We start from the raw sequence: 26,020 nt of genomic DNA, 5'->3' as shown, positions 1-26,020 counted from the left end.
ACACGGTCAAGACAATATCTACCAGCTTATCCAACTGAGAAAGTGAAAGTATTTATTAAATTTTATCTATAGACAATCTGATTCTTATGATTGTATCAGCCATCAAGTAGTAAGTGGAAATATAGATGTACATGGCAATAGGCCGTTTGTTTTAAAGCCCTAGACTAAAGCTTGGTACACATCAAATCTGATTGGCCAATTTTACTACTTCCACATGGAGGTCAACAGATTTTTATTACTTTGAACAGATTGTATAGGTAAGCTTTCGTATTACATGGAAATGGCAAAATTTGCCAAACATCACTGGACTTTTCTATGCACCTTAATGCTGGGAATACATGGTAAGATTCTGGCGCTCGATCCTGCACCCAGACACTTTTTGCCGCTCGATTCTGTGGGCGATTCTATTACACTCGATTTTCTTTTGCCATTGTCTCCCATGCAGAATCGAGTGTGGAAAAGATTGGGCGGGAGATCACACGTGACGGAAATTATTGAGCCATCTAAATGGCTCAGAATCTTACCGTGTATTCTCAGCATAACGACACCTAAGGTAAGAGGGATATGACTGCCATATTTCCTTTTAAACAATACCAATTGTCTGGGGTCAATCAGTACAGTGAATCACACACCTAAAATAAGCATGCAGATAATCCAGTCAATCCTAAAACAAACATCTGATCTGCATACTTGTTCAGGGTCTATTCTTAAAGTATTCGAGGCAGAGGATCAGCAGGGCTGCCTCACAACTAGACATGTTTAACCAGAGCCTCAGAGGACCGGATGGCTAAAGAATGGCTGCCAGCATCTGGATTCAGCCTGATGAAAGGAGGACTTTGTTTCCTGAAACACGTTGCAATATACTGAAATTTCAATCAACACTATACGGCAGTCACAGTTTTTCCTACACGCATCGCTGCATTACAATTAGACCACTATGCCAACTTCCCGTGTCCTCTCCCCTGGAGCTGATGCTTTAAAATCCACCAGTGTTTGTGCGGCCACATATAGTGGACTCGCACACAGACAGGGTGTACAACCTCAGAGCCGCTCGCTGCCAAACAACAACCATCCAAGTGAAGGAGGAATCCAGCTGCCTTTGTGCCTGATCCCTGGCTAAAGGGATAAAGGCCTACACACTGGCTACTCCTGTACAGGTTCACCAGCAACTTCTAGAGGGGAGATTCTGAATTCACCCAATCTACTGCTGTACTGTTCCCCTGAGTGCGCTGTCCCTTTTCTAGAACTGCATCTGGATCCTGGGGGAGGGGAGTTGAAATACCCGCTACTCTACACTGTCTCCCCATACCTCCCAGGGGGCTACCCAGAGTCAGGCTGGGGAGTAACGCTCAACTTTTTTCCACCCAGAACCTGACTCAGGATTACTGCCATGGAGGTTAAAAGAAAAAATAAATATGATAGCCTCTATATCCCCCTCACTTCATTTGTCCTTTAAATCAGACACTCAGAGCAAATTCTCCTACATCAAGGTGGGAGATTTGACAGCCTCATGGCAACACTGCTGAGAAGTTGTAATAAGCCCTTGAATTTTTTTAGTTAACTGCAGCTTGCAATGGGATGACTATTTTTTTTCAAAAATTAAACTCTGCACACATGCATCTATATTTAGTATTTTATAACAAAAGTAAAGTAGCTCACCCTTTCATCACTTCCATCTTCACAATCCGTGGCGCCATCACATTTCCACTCATTTGGAATGCATTTACCATTCTGACATTTGAATTGCCCCCTTTGACAAAAAACAAGTTTTGAGACTGTACAATTTTGTTCATCCGAGTGGTCCTCACAATCATTGTCTCTATCACAGTGCATGCTGTATGGAATACACTGGCCGTCATTGCACCGGAACTGGTTAGCACTACACTGCTTAGGTTCTAGAGGGGAAAAAAAAAAAAATATCAGGCCAAGCGTGCAGAAGATGCATCTTACGGTGGCTACATACTGCAAGACTCACTTGCTATGTGTATAAAAGTATCAAAAGGTCACAGGTAGGAAACTTTAGTTCTCAAGGGCCATATCCATGCCAGTGTTTAGAATGAACTGAAATGGAGAAATGGGTTCTACTTTATGAACCATACAGTTTCTAATTAAGTCTCAATTTGAGATGTGCCAAAAGCGTGAGAACCACTGCCCATCCATGGTAAGGGAGATAAGTGAAGAAAAAAGTGGTTTTATTGTGATAACTTGCTGCCATGTGCAGCAATCATACCATTTTATTTTCTCAGGATGTCTGAAAACATTAAAACGTCAGAATATTCTGCTTCAGTAGACCAGCTGCACTGTACCAAGGTGCCAGCAGCATTATATACAAACAATTACAAGACATTATTCATGGAAGGCATAGGGCTCAACACAAAATGTTAATATTTAAACATTGCCCTGGAATGCATCCAATATTTTTTAAGTCACAAGGTGAAAAGAGGCACCCAGGGTATGCTAAAACTAAGTTAATACCAGTTAAGAAAAATGAAAAAAGTTGGTGGCTTACTTTAAAGACAGTCATACAATTAATGACAATGTGTACTGGCAACACATTTCGTGGGACTGTGCCCACTTAGGCTAAATAAAAGTGTTTAGTGTCAAGTTCAGACCCCTCAACATATGATATATTGAATTGTATGTGTAGTACGGATAATTACTAGAATATTAGAGGCAAAGTCATTTTTATTTTCAGTTATATAGCTTTATTTTTATAACATTGCATCATTCTTAATATTTGCAGTTTACAAACTACACTATTAAACTATGAAAGAGCAGAGCTAATGACCCTTTGAACTTTCCTGTAGTGAAGCCTTTGAACAGTGAGAGAAGTCTAGATAAGTGCTTTAGAAAACAGTACTGTAGCAGACCAAGCTTGGTCGGAGAGCTCAGAGAAGCTCTTTTGCATAGGTAACAACTGAAGTTTAAGGCTTCCTGTACTGAAATATGCAACTCCTACCTGTGCCACTATTCTATTTTTTAGCTTAGCTGTACTACACATACAAATCATTATCTCACAAGTTTATTTTCACTTCAGATTCCCTTTAAAGCATTGAGTCTTGAATTTTAAAGAATGCATTTAGGGTTCTAAAGCATAAGGAAACTGACATTGTGTACTTGCAGCAACTCCCATAGCGCATATACCAGAAGTAATTACTTCCAGTATACGCGTGGCTTATGGAGATGCTGCAGCTCACACGATCTGAGGTCTACTAGATTCAGGACAAGCAAGGGGGACCCAGTGTGCCTGTCCTGCTGTAGGAGGGAGCCGCCGCTGAAAATCAGAGGCAGCTGGGAGCGAGAGGAATGGGCGGGATGTCGCCACCTGAGGAAGTGGCATCACTTGGTGTCATGGGCGGGACGGTCCTGCCTCTACAAGTCGATTTTTCAAAATGATTCATGTAAATTGGATGCTAAAGCTGTACAAGACAGACACTCATGTTTGACATGGGTTTACTAAAAAGGGAAAAAAAAAAAAAAAAAGTGACCCACCACAGTCGTTCTCATCAGACTTATCAGAACAATCTGGTTTGCCATCACAGATCCAGCTTTTAGGGATACAGCGATTATCATCACACCGAATAGCACATGACTCTCGCGGTTTCCAGCAATTTTCTTCATCAGATTCATCAGGACACTGTGGCACTCCATCACATCGGTGTTTCGCTTCGATACATTTAATGCCTTTTACACATCGAAATATACCTTAAAGAACATTTGGTTATAAGAAACAAGCATGACAAACCAGCAACAAGAACAGTGATAATTCTCCATTACCCATAAGCCCATTTCTAGAAAAGCCATTTCCGCTTGGTTTATCAGTCTCAGTAACATCACATTATATACGGTGGTTAAAAAGAAAAAACAAACAAAGTGCTTCTGGCCCTGCCACATGGCCCATAGTACCCTTGCACTGTTATGTGCCATGTGATTGACAGGTATGCAACTACTATCGGAGCACACATGTAGCAAAGAATGCAGGGAAGCAGCGCAGCTTCAGGTAGCAGTCAGTTTAGAAGCAAGTGTCCCAAACAAGACATATGCAACGTTGCTGGCATAGGTTAAAGACAGGCATATTTTGTTTCATCTGTAAGAGTCTCAAAGATTAACGCATCACCTTCAGGAATAAGAAATACTTTATAAAGTTTTTGGAGAGGAGAACTGTGCAGCAACGTAATCAGATTTATATTTTTCGGACCATAAATTGCTCTTCACTTTAAGATGCACCTAAAGGACAAAAACCAGGGTAAATAAAATAAATCTGGCGGTCCATGGTGCAGAGACATCTTGTGGATCTTTTCCACTCAACACTCCGCCCCCCTCCAAATCCCCCCTTATACCTCATGTTCACCTCTTTCCTATATCTTCTCCTTGCCTGTGTCATCCTCTGTCCCTTTGTGTCCTGTCTCCTCTCACCCTAGGTCCTCCTTTTCCCCTGCTTATGCCCCTTTGTCCCCCTTCGGCCTGTCTCAGTGACTTCCTTTCCCTCGTCTATGTCCCCCATCCCCCTTTAGTCTGTGTGGTTTTCTTCTTTCCCCCCACCCACCAATGTATGCCTCAGCGTCCCATTTGCCTTGTCCCGGTGTCATCGGTCTAGGACTCCGCTTCCCCCTTTGCCCTCCTTCTCACTCCCACCCCGCAGTAGGTGACATACTTATCGTCCCAATCTGTGTGAAGGCGTGACAGGAGTTGGGTCCCACGACGAGTAGCAGAGCGGTCAACCGGACCCTTCCACATGCAGGCGGCTTCAGCTTGATGGCAGTCTTCAGCCTCCAGATACTGTGCGGCCAATCCGGTGGAGGAGTTGCAGCGAAGCCAGTTAATCACTGCTGACCGGCTGTTCTGACAGGATACGATTGTCTTGAAAGTGGAACCATGGCTCCATCAATAGGACAGTCAGAGGGGAAAAGGAGAACACCGGATAGGGGAAAAGGGCAAAAGGGGGGGAGGGGACTGACCTCGAAACAGATTGGGAAAAGGAGAAGATAGGACATGGGGACAGGGAGACAGACAGGTGAAGGACATGCCAAATGGGGGACCCTGAGGCATAGGCAGAGAAAAAGGAGGACACAGGACAATGCAAAGGAGGACACCTTTGGACCCTAAGATGCAGGGATTTTTTCCACCCACCTTTGGGGGAGAAAGTGAGATTTAATTTATAAAGCGCCAACATATTACGCAGCGCTGGACATTAGTTTAGGTTACAGACAATATTTAGGGTGACATACAATAATATGACAATACAGGAAAAGAAAAAAAGATCAGGCAGCACAGTATGAGTACAAGGTAATTCTGGGAGGGAGCATGTAGATTAGGCAAATTGAGTTCACTCAAATGCATAGCATGGGTGCACAGTAATGGAGGTGCATGATCAGGTAAGACGAAAGAAGTAGGGCCCTGCCCGAAGTCCTACAATCTAGAGGGAGCGTTTGGGACATGAAAGGTAGGGACCAGAGTTCAGCTGTGGGTTTAAATCGCTTGTGAGGGGTGGTAGGCCAGAATAAAAAAAAAAAGTGAGTTTTGAGGGCATTCTTGAAGATGTTGGAGGGGGCTGCCCTAATGGGTGGAGGTAAGAAGTTCCATAGTGCTGGTGCAGCTCTTGAGAAGTCCTAGAGCAGTGTTTCTCAAACCTGTCCTTGTGACTCCCCAACGGTGCATGTTTTGCAGGCAACCTCCCTTATGCACAGGTGGGGTAATTAGTGTCTCAGCTAGGTGGATTCCATGCAGCTCAGACGCTAATTACCCCACCTGTGCATAGGTGAGGCTGCCTGCAAAACATGCACTGTTTTGGAGCCACGAGGACCGGTTTGAGAAACACTGTCCTAGAGGCATACAGGGGACTGGGTGATGCAGGGGGCGGTCAGGCGAAGTTCATTGGAGGAGCTGAGCGAGCAGCGAGGTGTGTACCTCTGAGTGAGATCAGAAATGTAGGTTGGACAGGTTTTGTGGACAGATTTTTAAGTCAGGCACAGCATCTTGAATCTAATTCTGGACTGGATAGGAAGCCAGTGGAGGGATTCAGAGGGGAGCCGCTGTGGTGGAGCGATGGGAGGAGTGCATAATTCTGGCTGCCGCATTCTTGAGGGACTGCAGCGGGGCAATTCAGGTCATAGGGAGACCAGACAGAAGGGCATTGTAGTAGTCAAGGGGGGGGGGGGGAATTATGAGAGCATGGATGAGGAGTTTGGTGGTGGCAGAGGAAAACAAAGGGCAGATCTTGCAGATGTTACTGAGGTGGAAGTTACAGGACTTTGTGAGGTTTTGGATGTGGAGAGTGAAGGAGAGTACGGAGACCCAGACAGCGAGCTTGAGAGGTAGGGCGAATAGTGTGGTTAACACAGTGACATGCACATCTGGAAGGTTTAGGCATGGCCAGGGTGGGAAGATCATAAATTCCATTTTGTCTAGATTTAGTTTCAGGAACCTAGCGAACATCCAGGAGGAGATGGCTGATAGGCAGGAGGAGACCTTGTCCATGGTAGTGGTGGACAGGTCAGGGGTGTGGAGGTAGACCTGGGTGTCATCTGCATACAGATAGTTAAAACCCATGGAGGAGATAACCTTGCCAATGGAGGATGTTTATAGGGAGAAAAGTAGGGGGCCAAGGACTGAGCCTTGGAGAACTCCAACAGAGGTTGTTAGGGGTGGATGAGGACTCATTGAAGGAGGCCGTGAAGGAGTGGTTGGAGAGGTAGGATGAAAGCCAGGTCAGGGCATAAATGCCCATGGACTGGAGAGACTGGAGGAGTAGGGGATGGTCTAGTGTGTCAAAAGCTGCTGAAAGGTCAAGGAGAATTGAGTATTTACCTTCAGCTTTGGCTAAGGCAAAGTCATTGACCACTTTGGTGTGAGCAGTTTCAGTTAAATGGGCAGGCAAAATCCAGATTGCAGTGGGTCTAACAGTGAGTTGACATGGAGTTACTGGGTCAGGCGTCTGCCTCAAAACTCCTTGAGCGTCTGGTTCATAAAAGGGAGGAGGGAGATAGTACGGTAGTTGGAGGGCAGTGAGGTATCAAGGGAGGGGTTCTTGAGCATAAGTAGTACAGTGGCCTGCTTGAAGTCTGAGGGGAAGGTGCCTGTGGATAGGGAGAGGTTAAACAGGGTAGTGAGGACTGGGGCCAAATTATGAAGTGAGGCTGGGGTAAATCAGAAGGGATGGGGTAAAGGGGGGGGGGGAGGTAGTGGTATGGGAAGACTGCAGTAGGTGGTCAACTTCCTCAATGGTAGGAGTGAAGGATGTGAGGGGAGGATAGGGTGGGGGAGGAGCTGGATGGGAGGGGGTGGGAGGTGAAGATTGAAGATTGGATATTTCCTGATGGATGGTGACAATTTTGTTGGTGAAGTGGGCGGCTTAATATGTGGCAGAGAGGGAGGAAATGGTGGGGGGGTTTAAGCAGGGAGTTCAAAGTGGCAAAAAGACGCCGGGGGTTGGAAGCTTGTGCTCCAATGAGCTTGGTGAAGTATTCCTGCTTCGCATCAACAAGGGCAGTGTGGAACTGCAGCAGGTTAGTCTTGTACTGGTTAAGTCAAGTTTTCCTCCATTTCCATTCAGTGGCGCGCATTACCCTCTGGAGGTTGTGAGTATGGGTAGTGCACCAGGGCTGGGGGTTAGGGGCAGTTACGGTGGAATATTGGGGAGCAGCTTCCTCTAGGGCTGATGAAAGTTTGGCGATACTGAGCTGCAGCAATATTAGGACAGGTTAGGGTTGGGAGAGTGGAGGAGAGTGCATGGAGGGGGTCACCAAGGACACTAGGGTTAAGCTTGCGTAGGTCTCGCTGCCATCGAACAGGTGAGTGGGTAGTTTGGAGGTGCCTTCCGTGAGGAGGTTGAAGGTGAGACGGTAATGTCTGAGGGTGGGAAGGGTGCTATGTTAAGGTCTGTAATTGTGGTGGATTTAGTGAATATAAGGTCGAGAGTGTGACCTGCAGTATGGGTGGGGGTGTTGGTGTGCTGAACTAAGCCAAGGGAGTTTGCTTTGGTGAGTAGCTGGGTAACAGTTGTTAGGTTCATCAATGGGAATATTGAAATCTGAGGATAATGGTGAGGAGGTCAGGAGAGGATGTGTGGGAACCAGGAGGCAAAGTTGACGAGAAATTGTGGTGTGGATCCCAGAGGGTAGTATAAAACTGCAACAATGGCTGGGAGGGGATTGTAGAGGCAGATAGTGTGGGCCTCAAATGATGTGAATTGTAGAGAGGTAGGTGGAGTGAGGATGCGGTATGTATGCATGCATAATTTTTTTATATATTTATATTATACATACGTGCCATAAGGATTTGATTAGATTACCTTGCTTGCTGCAAAGGGTTGTACACGCTTCCTCATCAGAGCCATCAAAGCAATCATTTTCTCCATCACAAACAAATTCAATAGATATGCATGCTTTCGCATCCCGGCAAGGTACAAAAGTCCTTCTACAAACCAAAGGCTCCAACACAGGAAGTTTTTCTGTAGTTTCTTCACCTGGTCAAATAAGTTAACTTGCTGAGTGCCACAGTAACTACACTTAACAGAAAAAATGCAGTGACATGCATACATTGAACCTGAAGCATTTAGAGTTTCTCCTTTTGTATATGGGGACTTTGGCATTTTCCTTTTCTTTGATGGTTGCATCCAGCAATCTCCACTTTCTAAGCTCAGGCTCCTTAATTAAAAGTGGTCATTGACGATACAGCGTGAGGCATTAGTGGTAACTGCTAAGGTGAATATGGGGAATCCTGTTCCCCAAGTACTTACCAGGAAAATCTGTTATACCAGTGTGAGGGCAATACCAAGCAACTGCTATGTAGAAAGCCTTATTAAATCAGTACTTCTGATTTAAATTGAATAGTTAAGTCCAGTTTAGTGCCCCATCCGGTCAACAACCTTCGCAACAGTATTAAAGAACCTGGTCATTGAGTCCAGTAAATACACTATACTGCAAAAAAGGTATTGGGACACCCCTCCAAACCATTGAGTTCAGGTATTTCAATCACTTCCATGGGCAAGTGTAGAAAATAAAGTGCCAAGCATGCAACGTACTTCTACAAAGCTCATGGTGAACCAGCACTCCTAGAAGTGTGTAAGGGGCTATAAAGGACCCAAAATCCCCCTTATTAAATGTTATGCAAAACAGAAATTTTCTGTCTTAAACCAGAAGGTATTTGCAATTCAGATTGGAGTGAGCATCTATCTATATCTCCTTTGTTCATGTAAGCAAAACACACCTTCAGAACCGCTGGAATGCAATGAAGTGTCAGCTTTCTAAGCCACCAGGGCTGGATTTTCCATGAGTCACTGTAGGCAGGTGCCTACAGGCGCCTGATGGAAAGGTGGCTCACGCCCCTCAAGTGCCTCCCTCCCTCTTTCCCTATGTAGAGTGCAGAGCGCAGATGAGAGGTTACTCACCCAGCTCTCAGCATTCCACTGATCTTCCTTCTGGCAGGAACACCTCTAGCTGCGTACGAGAGGAATCTGTTCGGGCGACTTGGGCGCAGGATACAGCCGGTATATGGCTGATCCTGCTGCTGCATAAGTCCCGTCCGTGTTAAACACTATTCCCCTCCAGGATGCCATGGATGGTGGGGAATGAGATAATTCGGCTTCCAGCAATTGTTGGAAGCCGAATTATTGTGTTTTAAAAGTAACTACAGATCGGTCTTCTGATGGCACCAAAGTTATTCCCTGTGCGCCCAAGTCTCCTGCGCTGGATTCACTTTGTTCGCCTCTAGCTACCAAATACTTGGGGGCACATCTAGCTACTCAATACTGAGGGTATCTCTGGCTACCTAATGCTAAGGCACACCTGTATGACGGGCAAAAGTAGTGAGGGAGAAGTGACAGCAGGGCCAGCCAGTACACTTGCAGTGCGGTTTGGCAGGTGAAGTCTAAGCTGCCAGGACATCAGTGCCTATAAGCTCCTGTGATGTAAATCCGGGCCTGATTGCCACAATAATCCAACATGCATACAGACTGTTTTGCATTGGTTGACCCTCATCCGTGAATGGCATGGATTAATATAAAACATTTACACTAATATTGGCTCTCCTTATTTAGTTGCTTTAAAGAGATCCTAAGAAGAGGATGAATTAAAGTTTAATACATACCTGGGGCTGCCTCCAGCCCCCTCCGTGCAGATCGCTCCCATGCTGGCATCTAAATCCTCCAGTAGCAGCCCCATTCTCCACAGCCGGTCGGGTGTAATGTGCATGTTCAGCCTAGCCACATGCACTCTGCTTTTGTTGCTGGGAGCGTTCTGCGCATGCGCGGTACTACTGTGCAGGCGCAGAATGCTCCCAGCCACAGGAGTGAGATGGGGAGCACACTTGGCCGCATTGCGCCGACTGGCCGTAGAGATTGGGGCTGCTACCAGAGCATTTAGGAGGATTTAGACACTGGTGTGGGAGTGAATTGCACGGAGGGGGCTGGACAAAGCCCCAGGTATGTATGTATGTATGTATAAAAAAAAAAAAAAACCTTTAGTCTCCGTCTCTGGTACACTTTAAGGTTGGTTATTTGGAGGGAAAAGTGGCTTCATTAAGATGGGACTGCAGCCCGAGAGGTGGTGCTGCTGGAACAGATGGGGGGGGGGGGGGGGGGGAATTGAAAGATTGATACTTTGAGCCTGCTGAACTGCCAAGTTGGGAGCACAAGTGAGAACCAGTTTTCTTCCATGTGCAATTTCTCCATTTTTTTTCCTGCATGTGTGCCTATTTGTGCATTTTTCATGCAGTTTGGTTTTGCTTTAGTAAATATTCACATTCAACAAGTGATAAAGTATTCTGAATCCCCCCCCCCCCAAAAAAAAAATGCATAAAACATACGAATCGAATGGATTTGTGATTTACCATGGGAAACCATTGCATGAGAATTGCATGTGATTTGCATACAGGAAGTAGGAACTGGCAGTGCGAATAAAAATTACATTGGAAAATGCACTTCAATGCCATCCACAGGCTTTCATTATGTGCAATTACACACAAGTTTTACATTCCATTGCAAAATGCATGCAATTCTAATATGTGTGATCCCTGCATTATATAGTTTAGGCAGCATTGGAACAGGGCGAGAGGCCATCCAGTGTAGTACACAGTTCAAAGACAAAAATGAGGGTAGTGAAGTCCCCCTGGTGCGATCAGGCCCCCTCACTCCTGTGCTCAGCTGCTCCCAATATGTCACTGCAAAATATAGAAAAGAGGAGGGGCGCTCTGAGCCTTCAGTTTTCCACAAAATATAGTCCCCAAAGGACAGGTCTTACCTGGGTTCAACCTGGGTTCAAAGTGGCTGGCACAGCGTACACAGCCTCGATGCGCCTTGTCCCACTTAGCCGAGCCGGGGACTGAGCCCTCCACAATCGTGGGTGAAAGGGACGTCACTCGCTCAGGGAACTCCTATTAGTTGCCTAGAAACGTCAGGACACCTCGGGCTGAGCGTCCTACACAGCGTATTAGATAGCAAGTCCCCGTGGGGATAAAGGAATGCTAAAAAATAGCTATAAAAGTATACATTTATTTAAAAACACTAAGTGTGCATTAACTTGAAAAAGCGGAGACTTTCTCCGCGAAACGAGTTTTTAAATAAATTTACACTTTTATAGCTATTTAGCATTCCTTTATCCCCATGGGGACTTGCAACCTAATACGCCGTGTAGGTCGCTCAGCCCGAGGTGTCCTGGCGTTTCTAGGCAACTAATAGGAGTTCCCTGAGCGAGTGACGTCACTTCCGCCCTGCGATCATGGAGAGCTCAGTCCCCTGATTGGCTAAGTGGGACAAGGCGCATCGAGGCTGTGTATGCTGTGTCAGCCACTTTGAACCCAGGTGAGACCTGTTTGGGGATTATATTTTGTGGAAAACTGAAGGCTCAGAGCGCTCCTCTTTTCTATAGTGTAGTACACAGGCAGAGGTTCAGAATAATGTGCAGGCATATAAACATGAACGGATGTTTGCGGTCTTTGGTGCGGCAGCGAATCAGAAGGATGAGTGGCGTCGAGAGCAGTGGTGGAAGAATGAACTGTCTTGTATCCTTCTGGTGCACAGCCAGCTGATCACAATGGTGTTTTTATCTGAGATATGTTGAAATTACCATTCATAATAAAGGTTATGCTATGCAGCCTATATTTGATTTTGTTTTTCCCGAGGTTATCATACTGCTAGTTTAATTTGTATTGGATGGATCAAGGGGACACCTCAGGATAAGAACGTTAATCCTTCACAAGAGTGCACTCCTTGGAGTCGGCACTTTTGATCCAGATATTGCAATCTAATTGACTGGCCTTTTTAGCAACTATAGGAATGTTTAAATAGGGGGGGGGGGGGGGGGGGTACATCCTATAACCAGCTACTTGTAGGAGTTTGTTCATTATGAACATCAGCAGATTGCTCACTCATCCCTAACTCCCAAAGTATACCTTTGGGTTCTTAATGAGGTAGTGAACTGCCACAAGACTTGAGTCTACAGCTATTCCATATGCATATTGTGGCCTCAGTGTGACACAAGTTATGTTGGTCTGCAGGACTGTGAGACGGTAATCTGCACAAAGATGGTATGCTAGCATAGGACCTGCTTTACTATGTACCAAGAGATGGGCCATTTTTTAGAGCATCTCTTGGCCTGCAGGACTGTTCTACAGTTTGGGAAACTTGCAGTTATAATGAACCCACTCTTCCACCTACTGTATCTGCTAACTCACTTCTGTTCATGACGTTAATGAGAAGAGATACCAATTCCGTCCAAAAACCCTAATGGTCTGCCACATCAGACCACATGCCTTGCAAGGAACCCCCCCTCCCCCCCCCCCCCCCAAAAAGCACATTAATTCAGTACCAATGTACTGTATAATGAATAAAAGTTGACTTCTTACATAGAAGAAAATCACTTGAAAAGGTTGAACATACCATGAGAGCAGGTACGTTTATCATCTGGGCAGAGACAGCTTACTGTATTTGTAGAGCCAGATATGCAGATTTCCTCCAGCATACAGCCACCGTTATTCAACACACATGCAGAGTGACTTCCTTAAAGAGATAGAACTTGTTAAAAAACAAAAAAATAAAAACCTTTAATAGCGAATACTAGGAAATGTTAAAGACTTGCCTCTGACATGACTTGAGGTTACCATTACAAGTTTGGACAGGTTTGTTTCATTAACCGAGGCAAACAACTTTAAGGTCCTTCTATCCCATATTTCAATGAATGGATCGTTATAAGACAATATGAAGGGCTCAAAGGCATCCATTAATGTGCTTGTGAAGTTATCCTTCAACTGAGAAGGTTTACCTTTTAATATTCCAAATGTATGCAATCCTAAAACAAAAATTAGACAAAGTTGAAGAAGTAATCAGCCAGCATTGTCAATGCAAAAGGCAGGGCCTGACTATACTGGGGGGCTACCTAATACTGGGAGGCTCATCTGGCTCTATACTGGGCAGGGGAATATGCCTAATACTGGGGGCATATCTGGCCATCGACACCGGGCAGAGCTGCCCAATACTGGCACACATCTGGCCATCTATACTGGGGAAGGATGCTATCTAATACTGGGGGTCATATCTACCTACCTATATTGGGGGTTGACCTATTTAACACTTGGGGCACATCGGCTACCTGAGGCAGGCACAATTAGCGGGTGCTTGCATGCCCTCCATTTAATTAAGACGGCATTATGGGGTGGTTAACACCAGCTTCTGGGTATAATCGTGCATGAGCCACCGAAGTAAAATTACATTTACAGCAAACTTTTTAGTTTATGTCACTTGGACAACCCTGGAACAAAAATTAATCCAGAAGACAAGACTCCCATTGTGTGTGTCAATGGAGAATGAAAATAGAGGCCAAAAACTCCTGCATGACGATTCACAGAACCCTGCGATCATGAATGGATGTTTGAAAGGACAGTGAGAGGACAGTGAGAGGACAGTGAGGGAAAAGTATTTGATATATTTAACATCTTTGCACTGCTTGCTTATGGGAAATATAAAATGAACTTTTTTGATGGGGTAGTCATCTCCTTGCTCCCTCACTGGATCAAACAGGTAGCACCAAGCACCCTCTGTGACAAAGCAAACACCTCCTAACAGAGCGAGACTTCAAATGAAGGGAGATTAACTTTTGCCTATTATTGCAGCCCAGGTGTACAAAATACTCAATAGTAGTAATTAACATTGTCCCATCTGTGGCTTTACTATAAAAGTTGGGATGCTTTACTACAATTTTGCTTTAGGAGCACTTTATATTGCAGTAACAGTGAGAGGTTGCTAGTAAACAAACAGGATGCCTACTCAGGAAAAATCTTGTACCCGAGATATGTTGCATGGCCTATTTTAGATATATTCTGCTATCATTGCGCAATCAGTTTAGTACATTCGTAAAACCCTCAAGCGCTATTGTAAAGTAGCCTTTTAACTGCCATTTAGATTTGTAATCAATATTTGTTATTAAATTACTTACCAAAATCTTCTGTCTTCCACATAATACTATGAGAGCTTATATCTAGACTCATTTGTTGAATAGCATTTGTTTCATTCAATAAATTCTGCACATCACCACCAACTAGATTCATTTGTTGTATGCTCATCCCATTTTCCACCACATATAGCAACCTGGTGTCCCAGTCAAGCAGCAAGTGTTGTATGATGTAGCTGGACAAATAGATGACTTTTGTCCCTGACCCGGAATGCTTCGTGACACAAATCTTCTTTCCTTGGCAAGGCACCCAGTAAATGTTGCCTGTGGCTATATCCACTTTCGCCATGCAGACTAAGGGAGGAAACTGTAGTTAGTATTACTATTTTGTTGACTAAATTAATCATTTTAACAAGGTTGATCATTTTCTTGAAAAAGGGTATTACACAACATTGAAACATGCAAAATGCAATGATACAGTTATCCTTATGTTTATTGTGAGGAAAGGGGAAGGGGAATTAAAGCAAGTGAAGACAACTCTAGCAGTATTGCCCAGATACTCTCCCTTTATCTACATCTGCTTTGAGCAAGCTTGCTTTAAGTGAACAGTGTAGACATTCCATCCCATAGAACAAAAAACAGCATACTGTGTTATAGACCTAGCTGTGGATAGCAGGCATTTTCATTAAATTTGCTTTGTCATTTAGTTTCCCCCCTCCCCCCGTAAATATCCCTGAGCATGGCTAATCCTACACTTGTACATGTTGGCCTCAATTGTGTTAAATTTCCCATTTTTAAATGCTTTGCTGACTTTGCATATGGTCAGCGATATTTGTATTTCATATTGGAAAACACTGGTAAAACTGCTATACACAACAGACCTCTGCTAATCTTTTTATGATACAAATATAGGTCATTATGAGGTTGCATACATCCTTATCCAATTTGACAGCCAGTTATTAATTAGAGAGAAACTCCAACCAAGAATTGAACTTTATCCCAATCAGTAGCTGATAACCCTTTTACATGAGATATCTATTCCTTTTCACAAACAGACCATCAGGGGGCGCTGTTTGACTGCCATTGTGGTGAAACCCCTCCCACAAGAAACTGAGGACCGTGGTACTCCTGGCAGTTTCCTGTCTGTGAACCTTGTTGCACTGTGGGAAATAGCTGTTTACAGCTGTTTCCAACTGCCAAAAAAGCATGCAGCAGCTGGATCACCTGCCAACAGTAAAAATGGCACCATGTAATAAATGTCAGAATGTAAATCAGGGTTGAAAAGATTTTACAATGGGCAAACACTGACTAAATCATTTATACATAATTACTTTTTTATTACATTATTTTCACTTGAGTTCCTCTTTATGGACATATAAAATGTGGATCCATTCTTTATCAGCTGAATGATTGAAACGTGAATACCTGCTTCACCAGTGTGAATTACTTTCAGATTTCCAAAACTTTCATTAGACCGCTTGAGAAGCCCATGTTCATCTATCCAGTAAATAAGATCTCTCTTCCAGTCAAAATCCATCAAATTAAGGTTTGCTTCTTGTCGGACAAATGTCTTTTTGACAAAGGCACCTTGAAACCCAAGTTCAACCAAATGGATACTATTTGCACTATTACACATAATCTTCAGAGCTAAAGAGAAAAGTAAATAGTTCGAACTGGTATTAGTCCAAAGGCACAGATCTTTAGAAATGTTATCAGGGGTAGTTACCCATCTTATCATACCAGCCTATGTTAGATGCCAACTACAATGCATGGGCCTATATATGCAATAAACTTCCAACTACTTGTTCAATTGCAAAGTGCTGAAGTTATTTAAAATATAAATTTTTTTCTGCTAGGACAAGAGTAAATTGCATATGGGCTCTGGCCTCTTTTTTCCATCTTGTCTTTTTTTTGGGATAAAGAAAAAAGTGACTTTTCACCCTCACTAGGGTATAATCATCTAATTTACTGCTGTTGGTATTTCAAAATGATAGTTTGCTACTAGTATGCTTGGTGTTTGCTATTGTCAAAACAGAGTTCATCAGTTACATTTAGATCTACGTACTTTGAAAAGTCATACTAGTTGTCACGGACGGCTGCGGGGCTGCAGACGCGTCCTTGAACCGCCCATGAAGAAAGAGCGATCGCAATCGATTCTCTGCATCGATTGCGATGAAGATCAATAGAATCTGGATTGGTTGTGTTGGGGCTACCTGTAGCAACCTGGAGTTTCTCTTTCTCCCAGCTGTCACGGAACAGCCGGAAGAACCGTAGGCGAATCTGGCAGATTCGCCGTCAACTTTCCGATGTCTTGGTCAGATTTGCCAGTCATTGCAGCGATCAGAAAATTACTTCTTTCTGGGTTTTTTAAACCAGAGATCTGTCTCCCTGTGAGCCAAGCATTCCCCTCAAGAATGTCACACGTGGCCAGATTCCCTGCAGGGACCAGCTCATTTCCTCCCCCCCCCCCCCCCCCGCCAGATGGCTCCATGAAATGGGCCAGGAAGCTGGCTCCCCAGGGGGGCCCTAAGGAAGCCAGTCTGTCCGGCACCAACCTGGGCAGATCTGAAGGCATGTGATGTATGGTTTCTTGTCGAATATATGGCGACTGTACATCGCACAGCTATAAAATTCATATAGTCTTATGCGGTAAAATCTGGCCATCGTGCTGATATGAAATTCATTGCGATAGCCCATCCGGTTATTGAGGTATGACCCTTCTCAAGAACTGGGTCCACTGCACTAGCCATGTTTGTCATATTAATCTGTATTTTCCGACAAGTTTGAATCTGTTATCCACCTAAATATGGCTTGTATCGTTTGTGAGTTACGGCGTTTTATAAATTTAAACTTAAAATCTCAGAGGGAATGAACCGTCATTGGTGGGCAATTCAGAGGGGGCCAGCATTGCCACACCCCCAAACCAGCTTCATCAAAAGCACATGGCCTGCAGGCGGACCTCAGTCCTCCAAATTCCACCTTCACGAGAGCACGCTGCTAGCCAGGGGACCATGTGGTCAGAGCCGGGACAAGGTCCTCCAGCACCCAAGGCTGAGACACCAAAGTGCGCCCCTCCATCCCTGCCACCCCAGCCATCACACACTGATTGCTATTAGACTAAGAGGCACCACAGGGCCCACAACCTCCCCAACACCTTAATATCTAGTTATCTGACTTGCAGTCACTGCCATGTATCCCTTTTTCTTATTTCTTTCTGCTTCAAAACACAATTAGGAATGACAGCTGAATGAATTCTGCGCCCCCTCCTACACTGCGCCCTGAGGCTGGAGGCTCTCCAGCCTATGCCTCGGCCCGGCATGTGGTTAGCGGCCATCTTGTCTGAACAGAACAAAGGAACTTTGCTCTTGAACTGAAACCAGGAACTTTACAAGTTTTCCCAGAACGGACATATTTCCACAAACCCTAAGTATTTTCTCCTTTTTTTTTATTTCATACTGGCTATTAATGTTTCAATAATTGTTGATTTTAATAATTCTGTATTCATTTATGTTGCACGTAAATAAAGACTTTATCAAAGTCGTTTACTGTTCCGCTACACCTGCTATACAGCCATACACAAACTGAACTTAGGACTATGGAGAGACGCTACTATTGTATTGTTAGCTAGACAGAATAGTGTGTTTAACCGTTTTATTTGCAGGATCAGTCAGTAGGGTCCACTGGCCCATACCAGTGGTGATGGCAGATATACTCTGAAATAGTGTGTAAAGTGTATTTCCGTAACCCACAGGCTCCCTACTGGTACCAATTCCCAACGGTTTCTACGCATTGACTGCGACCACAGTTTGCACGATCCGTGCGCTGGAACAGTTTGGTAGGCATTTCGCGTCGACCACCAGGGCTCCTGTGACACTAATATGATCTTTTTACTGCTCTAGGTTATAATTATCTGCCCGTTTTACTGGTTTACACTCTTCCACACTGTTTCAGTGGTTAGGGCCTTCTCACCAACATCCAAGAGCAGCCCAATGGCTGCATAACCAGAGAGTCCAATGTAGAAACAGAAATGGTCTGCTCTACTGATACCATTTCTGTTTCTACATGGTTTACAATCTAGACAAGCAAGCAGCCCACTTCCACCCCCTCATACACCGACAGTACTTGGCAATATCTTCACAGGAGCATAAAATGAAAACCGTACAAGAGCCCATAGCATACCGTGAGAAGGTAAAAATACACATTCCTTATTGGTACATCCAAGAACTCAAATGGCACCTGAGCGCGTTTCAGACAGTGTCTTTAGTCAAAGCTTAACCAAATACAGACAGGAAGTGACATTTATACAAATGACTCCTATACAAAAGCGGATCAGCCATTAGCTGACAGAAATGACCAATACCCATAGTTATACAAACTGGACCAGAGTCCCAAATACACAGGTAAAAAATTGTTTTTATACGAACACACACACACACACACACACACACACACACACACACACACACACACACACACACACACACACACACACACACACACACACACACACACACACACACACACACACACACACACACACACACACACACACACACACACACACACACACACACACACACACACACACACACACACACACACACACACACACACACACACACACACACACACACACACACACACACACACACACACACACACACACACACACACACACACACACACACACACACACACACACACACACACACACACACACACACACACACACACACACACAAGATACCATCTGTTCAAACCATCTTGCATTCTAGTACCCAGTTGAAAGATTCACTTAGCTTTGCATAACAGTAGTTTGTGGTTGCTATCCCCACCTCTAAAAACTGGACAAATCAGTTTTTCTAAGCCCTTGAAAGAAAAGGATTTCATATCATCCTGGTGTACTTTTACTGGCAATATTTTGAATGTCGCAAAGCATTTTGTCAAAGATTTAGATCGTTAGAATTCCAGTATCCAGGGGAAATATCACCCAGAGCCTCCATGTGATCCCTCTAAATTAGCAGCAGATCATCTATCTGCCGTACCAATAAACCATCTGAAAAAGGGTTTCCAGCTCCAAAGATATAGAGCTCTTCACATCAACCCATGCAAAGGTTGGCAGCGGCGGTAGTAAACACTGATAAACATTAGTTATGTGTCAACCGATTTGCTGCCAAAACCAGGAAGTCTACCAGGGAGGGAGAGATGGATGCATACTGTTTATGTGAAAGTCTAAGGCCTTAAGGGCCAAGATATGTGGGATGGAGGAATAAAGGATGGGACATCGATAGATCCCTCTCTCGAGGCAACAGAGTCCAAGCTCACTAGAAGATGTAGGTACCCTGGGAGCTTTCTCACCAGTGGCTGAAGGCAGGAGTCAACCCAGTCCCTCAAATGTTTCCCCAAAGAGCCAATACCCTCAACAATGGGGCAGCATCTAAGGGGAAACAGACTGATGAAATTAATAGCTTTATATGAGGGAAACCAGCTAAGCAATTAGATGCATATTGCAGTATTATGCAAGTTAAATTTAATTTGCTTGATACAATTTGATGCAAATTGCACTGTGATGCAAATTGATAGAATCAGTATGCATTGCAGATAGCCTATATGAGGGAATACAGCTATACAATTTGATGCAAGTTGCATTGTATGCAATCCTCTATGTGCTTTTGAGCTCTTTGGCCATTATTATATACAGTTTTCTTATGACATTACTGTTACCCGTTAACACTGTCTGCACAGGGATGTTTTTGCCCCCTCTTATATGCATTATTGTAATCATTACTGATAGTAATTTTATCGGTCCCTGTATCTTTAAGACCGGTGAGACACCCAGTGGGTGTTCCTCACCTGCCTATACATTTTCACTTTAACCATTTGGTGTTTAAACTATGACTAAGGAGCAAAGCTATGCTCTGATATGCATAACCTTATCAGTTGTCCATGTCTACACAATAAAAAGGTCAGACTTATTAACGTATGCTCCATAGAGGTGGGGATAGGCATCACAAAATACTGTTACACAAAGCTAAGTGGATCTTTCAATCAAGAACTAGAATGCCAGATGGTTTGAACAAATGATGGGATCCCTAACCCTTTATACCTATATTTTACCCTGTGTATTTGGGACTCTGGTCCATTTTTTGCATAGCTATGGCTGACTAGGCCCCACGTGGGAGGCGTTGACTTCCAGCATTGGCTTTGCCCGGCTTATCACACTGACATTATACAATGGTGTGTGCACATAGCAGGGAATTTCTGTACACCCCAAGATGCAATTCTCTACAAATTAGATTTGCTTGAGCAATTTACTGCTGATAATGGGTCATTGTGGAGGCGATCACCTATGACATTGGCTGTAGACAGTTGATTCAAAACTGCTAGCCTATCAAAATGACTAAGATAGAATAGAAATCCACTCACAAAGCTGAATATAGAAGGTACAGAAAGTATCACCAGTCCAAAAACTTACTTTCACATTTTCCAGATGGAAGGAGAAAGAGTCCAGCAGGACATGCACACTTATAAGATTTGGAGAGCACTGGAGATAACAAGCAGAGGTGACTACAAGTTCCTGAAGAGCAAGGAGAGGCACCTGAAAATTAAAAATATAATATGGTATGAAACGTTTATACTAACTTTCAACATGATTCATGATAATACTGTATATTAGTTACCGGTACTTATGATTTCTGTACTTATCCAAACTGACTACGAAGTCCCTTATGTGACATTCTGCAAAACTGTTTGCAAAAATGGACAAAAAAAGGGTATTGGTAATTTTTCCAGTACTTAGGATATTGTAACTCATGTCAGTGTGGATATACTTCGCTCTAAGTTTAAAAACTTGAAAACTTTATAAGGCTTTTTTGTGCATTAAATAGCTTGATGTTTTTCCTTGGAGACAGGGGCCAGGTACTGGAAGTCCAGTGATGCGGAGTCTGTGGGACAGCTTCACAGGACAAGGCTTTTCAGGTGAAAATGTTTTACTAGGAGACAGCAGGACTTTGAAGTTCACTCTGGAGGTCCGCTTTAAAATGAAGTCCTTAACTTCTTGCCGACTACTCCACACCAATTGACGTGAATGAGCCGGCAGCCCCAGGACTGCTCAAAACCAATTGGCGTGAAGTCCTGGGGCGGAGATTGCAGGGGATCACGCGCGCTGATGTGCAGTGATCAGAGCCCACCAACAGAAAGCTTTGTTGGTGGGCATAAAAGGGGGCGTCACCTGTGTGCAGAGTTGTACGGCTCTGCAGCTAGCCCTTAAAGCTGCAGTGGCCTGAATTGTAAAAAATAGCCTGGTCACTAGGGGGTGTAAGCCTGTGGTCCTTAAAGGGGCACTAAGGTGAACAATTTAATATATGTGCAAACATATACAAACAAGTACTTTTTTCCAGAGTAAATGTAAATGAGTCATAAATTACCTTTCTCCTATGTTGCTGTCGCTTACAGTAGGTAGTAGAAATCTGACAGAAGCGACAGGTTTTGGACTAGTTAATCTCATGGGGTATTCTCAGCAAGGCTTTAATTCTTTATAAAGATATTCCCTAAAAAGCATTTAAACAACGATGCTGGCCAGCTTCCCTGCTCGCTACAGTTTTTGGCAGTTGGACAGAGCAACTGTCATTCACTAAGTGTTTTGAAAATAAATTCCTGAGCATCCCCTCATGAAGAGATGGACTAGTCCAAAACCTGTCGCTTCTGTCAGATTTCTACCACCTACTGTAAGTGACAGCAACATAGGAGAAAAGTAATTTATGGCTCATTTTACTCTGGAAAAAAAAAAATGTACTTCTTGTTTAGGTTTGCACATATTTTAAATTTTTCACCATAGTGCCCCTTTAACCCCCTTGGCGGTATAATAAATCCGCCAGGGGGCAGCACTTTTTTTAAAGCATGTAGCTAGCCTAGCACTAGCTACATGCTTCCCCCCTCCCTTTGCTATCCCTCCCACCCCTCCGATCGCCACTGGCGCTTTTACCCTGCAGGGAATCCCGTTCTGAACGGGATTCCCTGTATGGGCTTCCCCGTCGCCATGGCGATGGACGTGATGACGTCATGACGTCAGCGGGTGTTCCAATCCACCGCTCAGTGCTGCCTGGCATTGATTGGCCAGGCAGCGCAGGGGTCTCGTGGGGGGGCGGCGGATCGGCGGGCGGCGGCAATAGTTATGCACACGCAGCTAGCAAAGTGCTAGCTGCATGTAGCAAAAAAAAAAAAAAATGTAAATCGGCCCAGCAGGGCCTGAGCGGCACCCTCCGGCGGCTTACCCAGTGTCACACGGGGTTACCACCAAGGAGGTTAAAGCGGATCAGAGATTAAAAAACTAACTATAACAAGTAACTTGTCTATATATCTTATCTAAAGTTTAGATAGTTTACACAGCAAATCTAGCTGCAAACAGCTTTAATAGAAGGATTTTTATTCATGTCATACAATGACAGCAGCCATGTTTGTAAACATTACACAGAGGCACGCTTATCTGCACCATCAGCACTCAGACTGGGAAAACAAAAAAGTAATCCTCCTCCCCCCTCTGAAATCAATGGCTAGTAACACCTCCTGCCCAGACTGAGCTCCCATGAGCCCTTGCTACTGCCAAGGCTCTCTGAAAACCTGTGGGTGTGGTTTATTTAGTTTATAGTGAATTAGAGTATTAAAACAAAAACAAAAGAGTATTTGGCTTGAGGAATGCCCTATAAACCATAGGAAACAAACAATTATGCAATGAGTAAAAGTTCACCTCAGATCCACTTTAACCTCCTTAGCGTTAACCCAGTGTGTAAAACTGGGTAAGCCGCCGGAGGTTGCCGCTCAGGCCCTGCTGGGCCGATTGACAATTTTTTTTCAAACACGCAGCTAGCACTTTGCTAGCTGACTGTTTGGTCTGATTACCGCCGCCGATACCCACCGCGGATACAGGGCCCCCTCACATACCCCTTGCGCAGCATGGCCAATCGCCGCCATGGGGTGGATCGGGACTCCCATGGCGACGGGGGAAGCCCTCAAGGAAATCCCGTTCAGAACGGGATTTCCTTATGGGCAAGCGGCGCCGATGGGAATATATGGGGGATGCTGCAGGGAGGGGGGGGGGGGAAGCATGTAGCTAGCACTATTCTAGCTACATGCTAAAAAAAAAAAACCCCCCAAAAAAACCCCTCCCGCGGCCATGCAGCCGCGGGAATTAAACCACCGGGGGGTTAAGCAGTTAAAAGGGAATCAGAGGCCATCTTTGGGTATAAATACCCCAAACATTTTGCCCCCCCCCCCCCCCCTCGTTGCTGCTTGCTGGAATCCTCCAAAACATTGAGGCCGTGCTCCTCTCCTGGCACGAGCGCGGCTGTGGTTGCACAGTACTATGGAACCGCTCATGCACGATGTTCTTACCAACAAACCCTAGTCTGTTTTCCTGGAGGGGTCTGCACTCAGCAACAGGGGACTGGAGGACAGTGTTTGAAGCTTCTATAGGATCCAGATGCTTTCCTCTTATGCAAGTATGGTACGCGTTTTCGTACCAGGAGGTTCACCTCATACATTTTAGAAAATAATTTATGAGACATTCCAGGCTACTAATGTTCAGTCTACCATTAGTAAGACCTACAATCTCACAAGTGTATCTTCACTCAGTACTAAAACAAATATTTTAGGATTCAGAAAAAGAAATGCAGGCTTCCACAAAGAAGGGTTTCTAACTTACCTCTCCAGCCCTGACACACACACACACACACACACTGTATGGTAAGGCATATAAAAGATAAAAGAAAGACAAAAAACCAACAACAACTCACTTGTGGATTGCTGAAGTTCATGTAACACAGTGAAGGAAGAAATGTTGGAAGTGCTCAGCAATAATCGCTTCTCTCTTGGCTCATTTCTCGATAAGGAAACCAGTTGCGTGTTATCAGCCAAAAAGAACCATCCCTCAAACACTGCAAGGCCCAAAGTCTCCTGCTTTTTCTGTAGTACATCTGGGAAAGTATGTCTACCACTTCCATTTACATGAATTGTTTCTATAGACTGAAGCAAAGTAGAAATTTTAGAACTTCGCAAAGCTAAGATATGACATAAGAAAAATAAGTAAAACCAGTCTTTCCCTGTTGCTGACCCACTGCAGAGTTCAGTGAGATGAAGGGTGAATGCTCCCGATACTGTATTGAGTCACTTTTAGCTGTCAGAAATGGCGACTTATAAGATGGGCGCCTCCCTTAGGAGGCAGGTTCCACTGTTGTGCATGGCTCAAAGACTACTCTTTTCTGCTTCTTGAGTCCTCCTGTAGTACCCTGCTGATCCACAGCTGTTATCACTGCATTAGGCAGGCTCATTATCTCCCTGGAGACTAAAATTACATACACACATTCAACAAGCGCACAACGGACAAAGACCGCCCGCATTACCTGTATGTCCACACATCCGAACGGATAAATGACCAACTCATTTACATACTGCGCATAATAGCGGTACGACGGACTACACATTGAAAACAAGTACAAGTCGGTTAACAGTCGCTCAAACAACTTGTACATGGACCAACTGCTCAATATCAGACAACTGTAAGCCAACATAGATCCGACAGTTTGATCGGGTGCAATGCCTTATCAGTTGCTTGTCAAGTCGCTTGCACGTGTACACATGCCTGATTGTCGTCCAACAGTCTAAAACGACAACAATCAGGCAGTTTTGTTGAGTGTATGGGTCTAAAAGGACTGTGTCCTGTTGATTCGCTGCAGTTATCACTGCAATCATGTCCTGCTGATCATGATCCCCTGCCACTCAACCTCTTCATCAATTATTATGCCATTTAACCACTTGATGACCCACCCTTTACCCCCCTTAAGGACCAGCGTGGTTATTAGTGATCTGTGCTGGGTGGGCTCTACAGCCCCCAGCACAGATCAGGGTGCAGGCAGAGAGATCAGATTGCCCCCCTTTTTTCCCCCCTATGGGGATGATGTGCAGGGGGGGTCTGATCTCTTCTGCCTGCGTGTGGCTGGCGGGGGGCACCTCAAAGCCCCCCTCCGCGGCGAAATTCCCCCCTCCCTCTCCTACCTGTCCCCTCCCCGGTGATCCGGGCTGCACAGGACGCTATCCGTCCTGTGCAGCCAGTGACAGGACGTCCCCTGTCACATGGCAGCGATCCCCGGCCGCTGATTGGCCGGGGATCGCCGATCTGTCTTACGGCGCTGCTGCGCAGCAGCGCCGTACAAATGTAAACAAAGCGGATTATTTCCGCTTGTGTTTACATTTAGCCTGCGAGCCGCCATCGGCGGCCCGCAGGCTATTCACGGAGCCCCCCGCCGTGATTTGACAGGAAGCAGCCGCTCGCGCGAGCGGCTGCTTCCTGATTAATCAGCCTGCAGCTGCCACTTTGCCGACGCACGGTATAAGCGTGCGGTCGGCAAGTGGTTAAAGACAAGATAAGACAACAGCTAGCAGTTCTCTATCCTGCTTGGCTTGCTGCCTATACTGTCCGTTTTTTTGCTAAAAGTGACAACTTACAGTATGCTATGTCTACTTTGTTTCTTGGCCCATGCTTTACAGTTTCTGAACTTTTTTTTTGGGGGGGGGGGGATTTTTCTTCAGCAGTTGTAAGCCCTTACCAGTGGCGGCTCCAGCTTAATTTTTTTTTGAGAGGCACA

The 26,020-nt window shown here is 44.8% G+C and overlaps 2 protein-coding genes across 2 annotated transcripts in view; both read right to left on the bottom strand.

Annotated features, from left to right (window-relative positions):
• Positions 1-12,983, bottom strand: part of LOC137548607 (very low-density lipoprotein receptor-like) — a 110,506-nt gene extending 97,523 nt beyond the window's left edge. Inside the window, exons 1-4 of the mRNA XM_068271159.1 lie at positions 12,875-12,983; positions 8,291-8,464; positions 3,493-3,705; positions 1,660-1,895 (exon numbers count right to left, since the gene is read on the bottom strand). Of these exons, the coding sequence (XP_068127260.1) occupies positions 1,660-1,895; positions 3,493-3,705; positions 8,291-8,464; positions 12,875-12,956 (705 nt within the window). The 5' untranslated portion in view covers positions 12,957-12,983. The remainder of the gene's footprint in view (positions 1-1,659; positions 1,896-3,492; positions 3,706-8,290; positions 8,465-12,874) is intronic.
• Positions 12,984-13,038: 55 nt separating this feature from the next.
• The window catches only part of LOC137507124 (very low-density lipoprotein receptor-like), a 60,552-nt gene continuing 47,570 nt past the window's right edge, over positions 13,039-26,020 (bottom strand). Inside the window, exons 11-15 of the mRNA XM_068233656.1 lie at positions 24,173-24,401; positions 20,857-20,979; positions 15,807-16,028; positions 14,427-14,735; positions 13,039-13,283 (exon numbers count right to left, since the gene is read on the bottom strand). Coding sequence (XP_068089757.1) covers positions 13,039-13,283; positions 14,427-14,735; positions 15,807-16,028; positions 20,857-20,979; positions 24,173-24,401 — 1,128 coding nt within the window. The remainder of the gene's footprint in view (positions 13,284-14,426; positions 14,736-15,806; positions 16,029-20,856; positions 20,980-24,172; positions 24,402-26,020) is intronic.

The sequence above is a fragment of the Hyperolius riggenbachi genome, chromosome 1, assembly GCF_040937935.1.
Source record: "Hyperolius riggenbachi isolate aHypRig1 chromosome 1, aHypRig1.pri, whole genome shotgun sequence".
NCBI classification, from domain to species: domain Eukaryota; kingdom Metazoa; phylum Chordata; class Amphibia; order Anura; family Hyperoliidae; genus Hyperolius; species Hyperolius riggenbachi.
The sequence above is the reverse complement of the archived record's forward strand: the minus strand, read 5'-3'. Positions and strand labels throughout refer to the sequence as shown.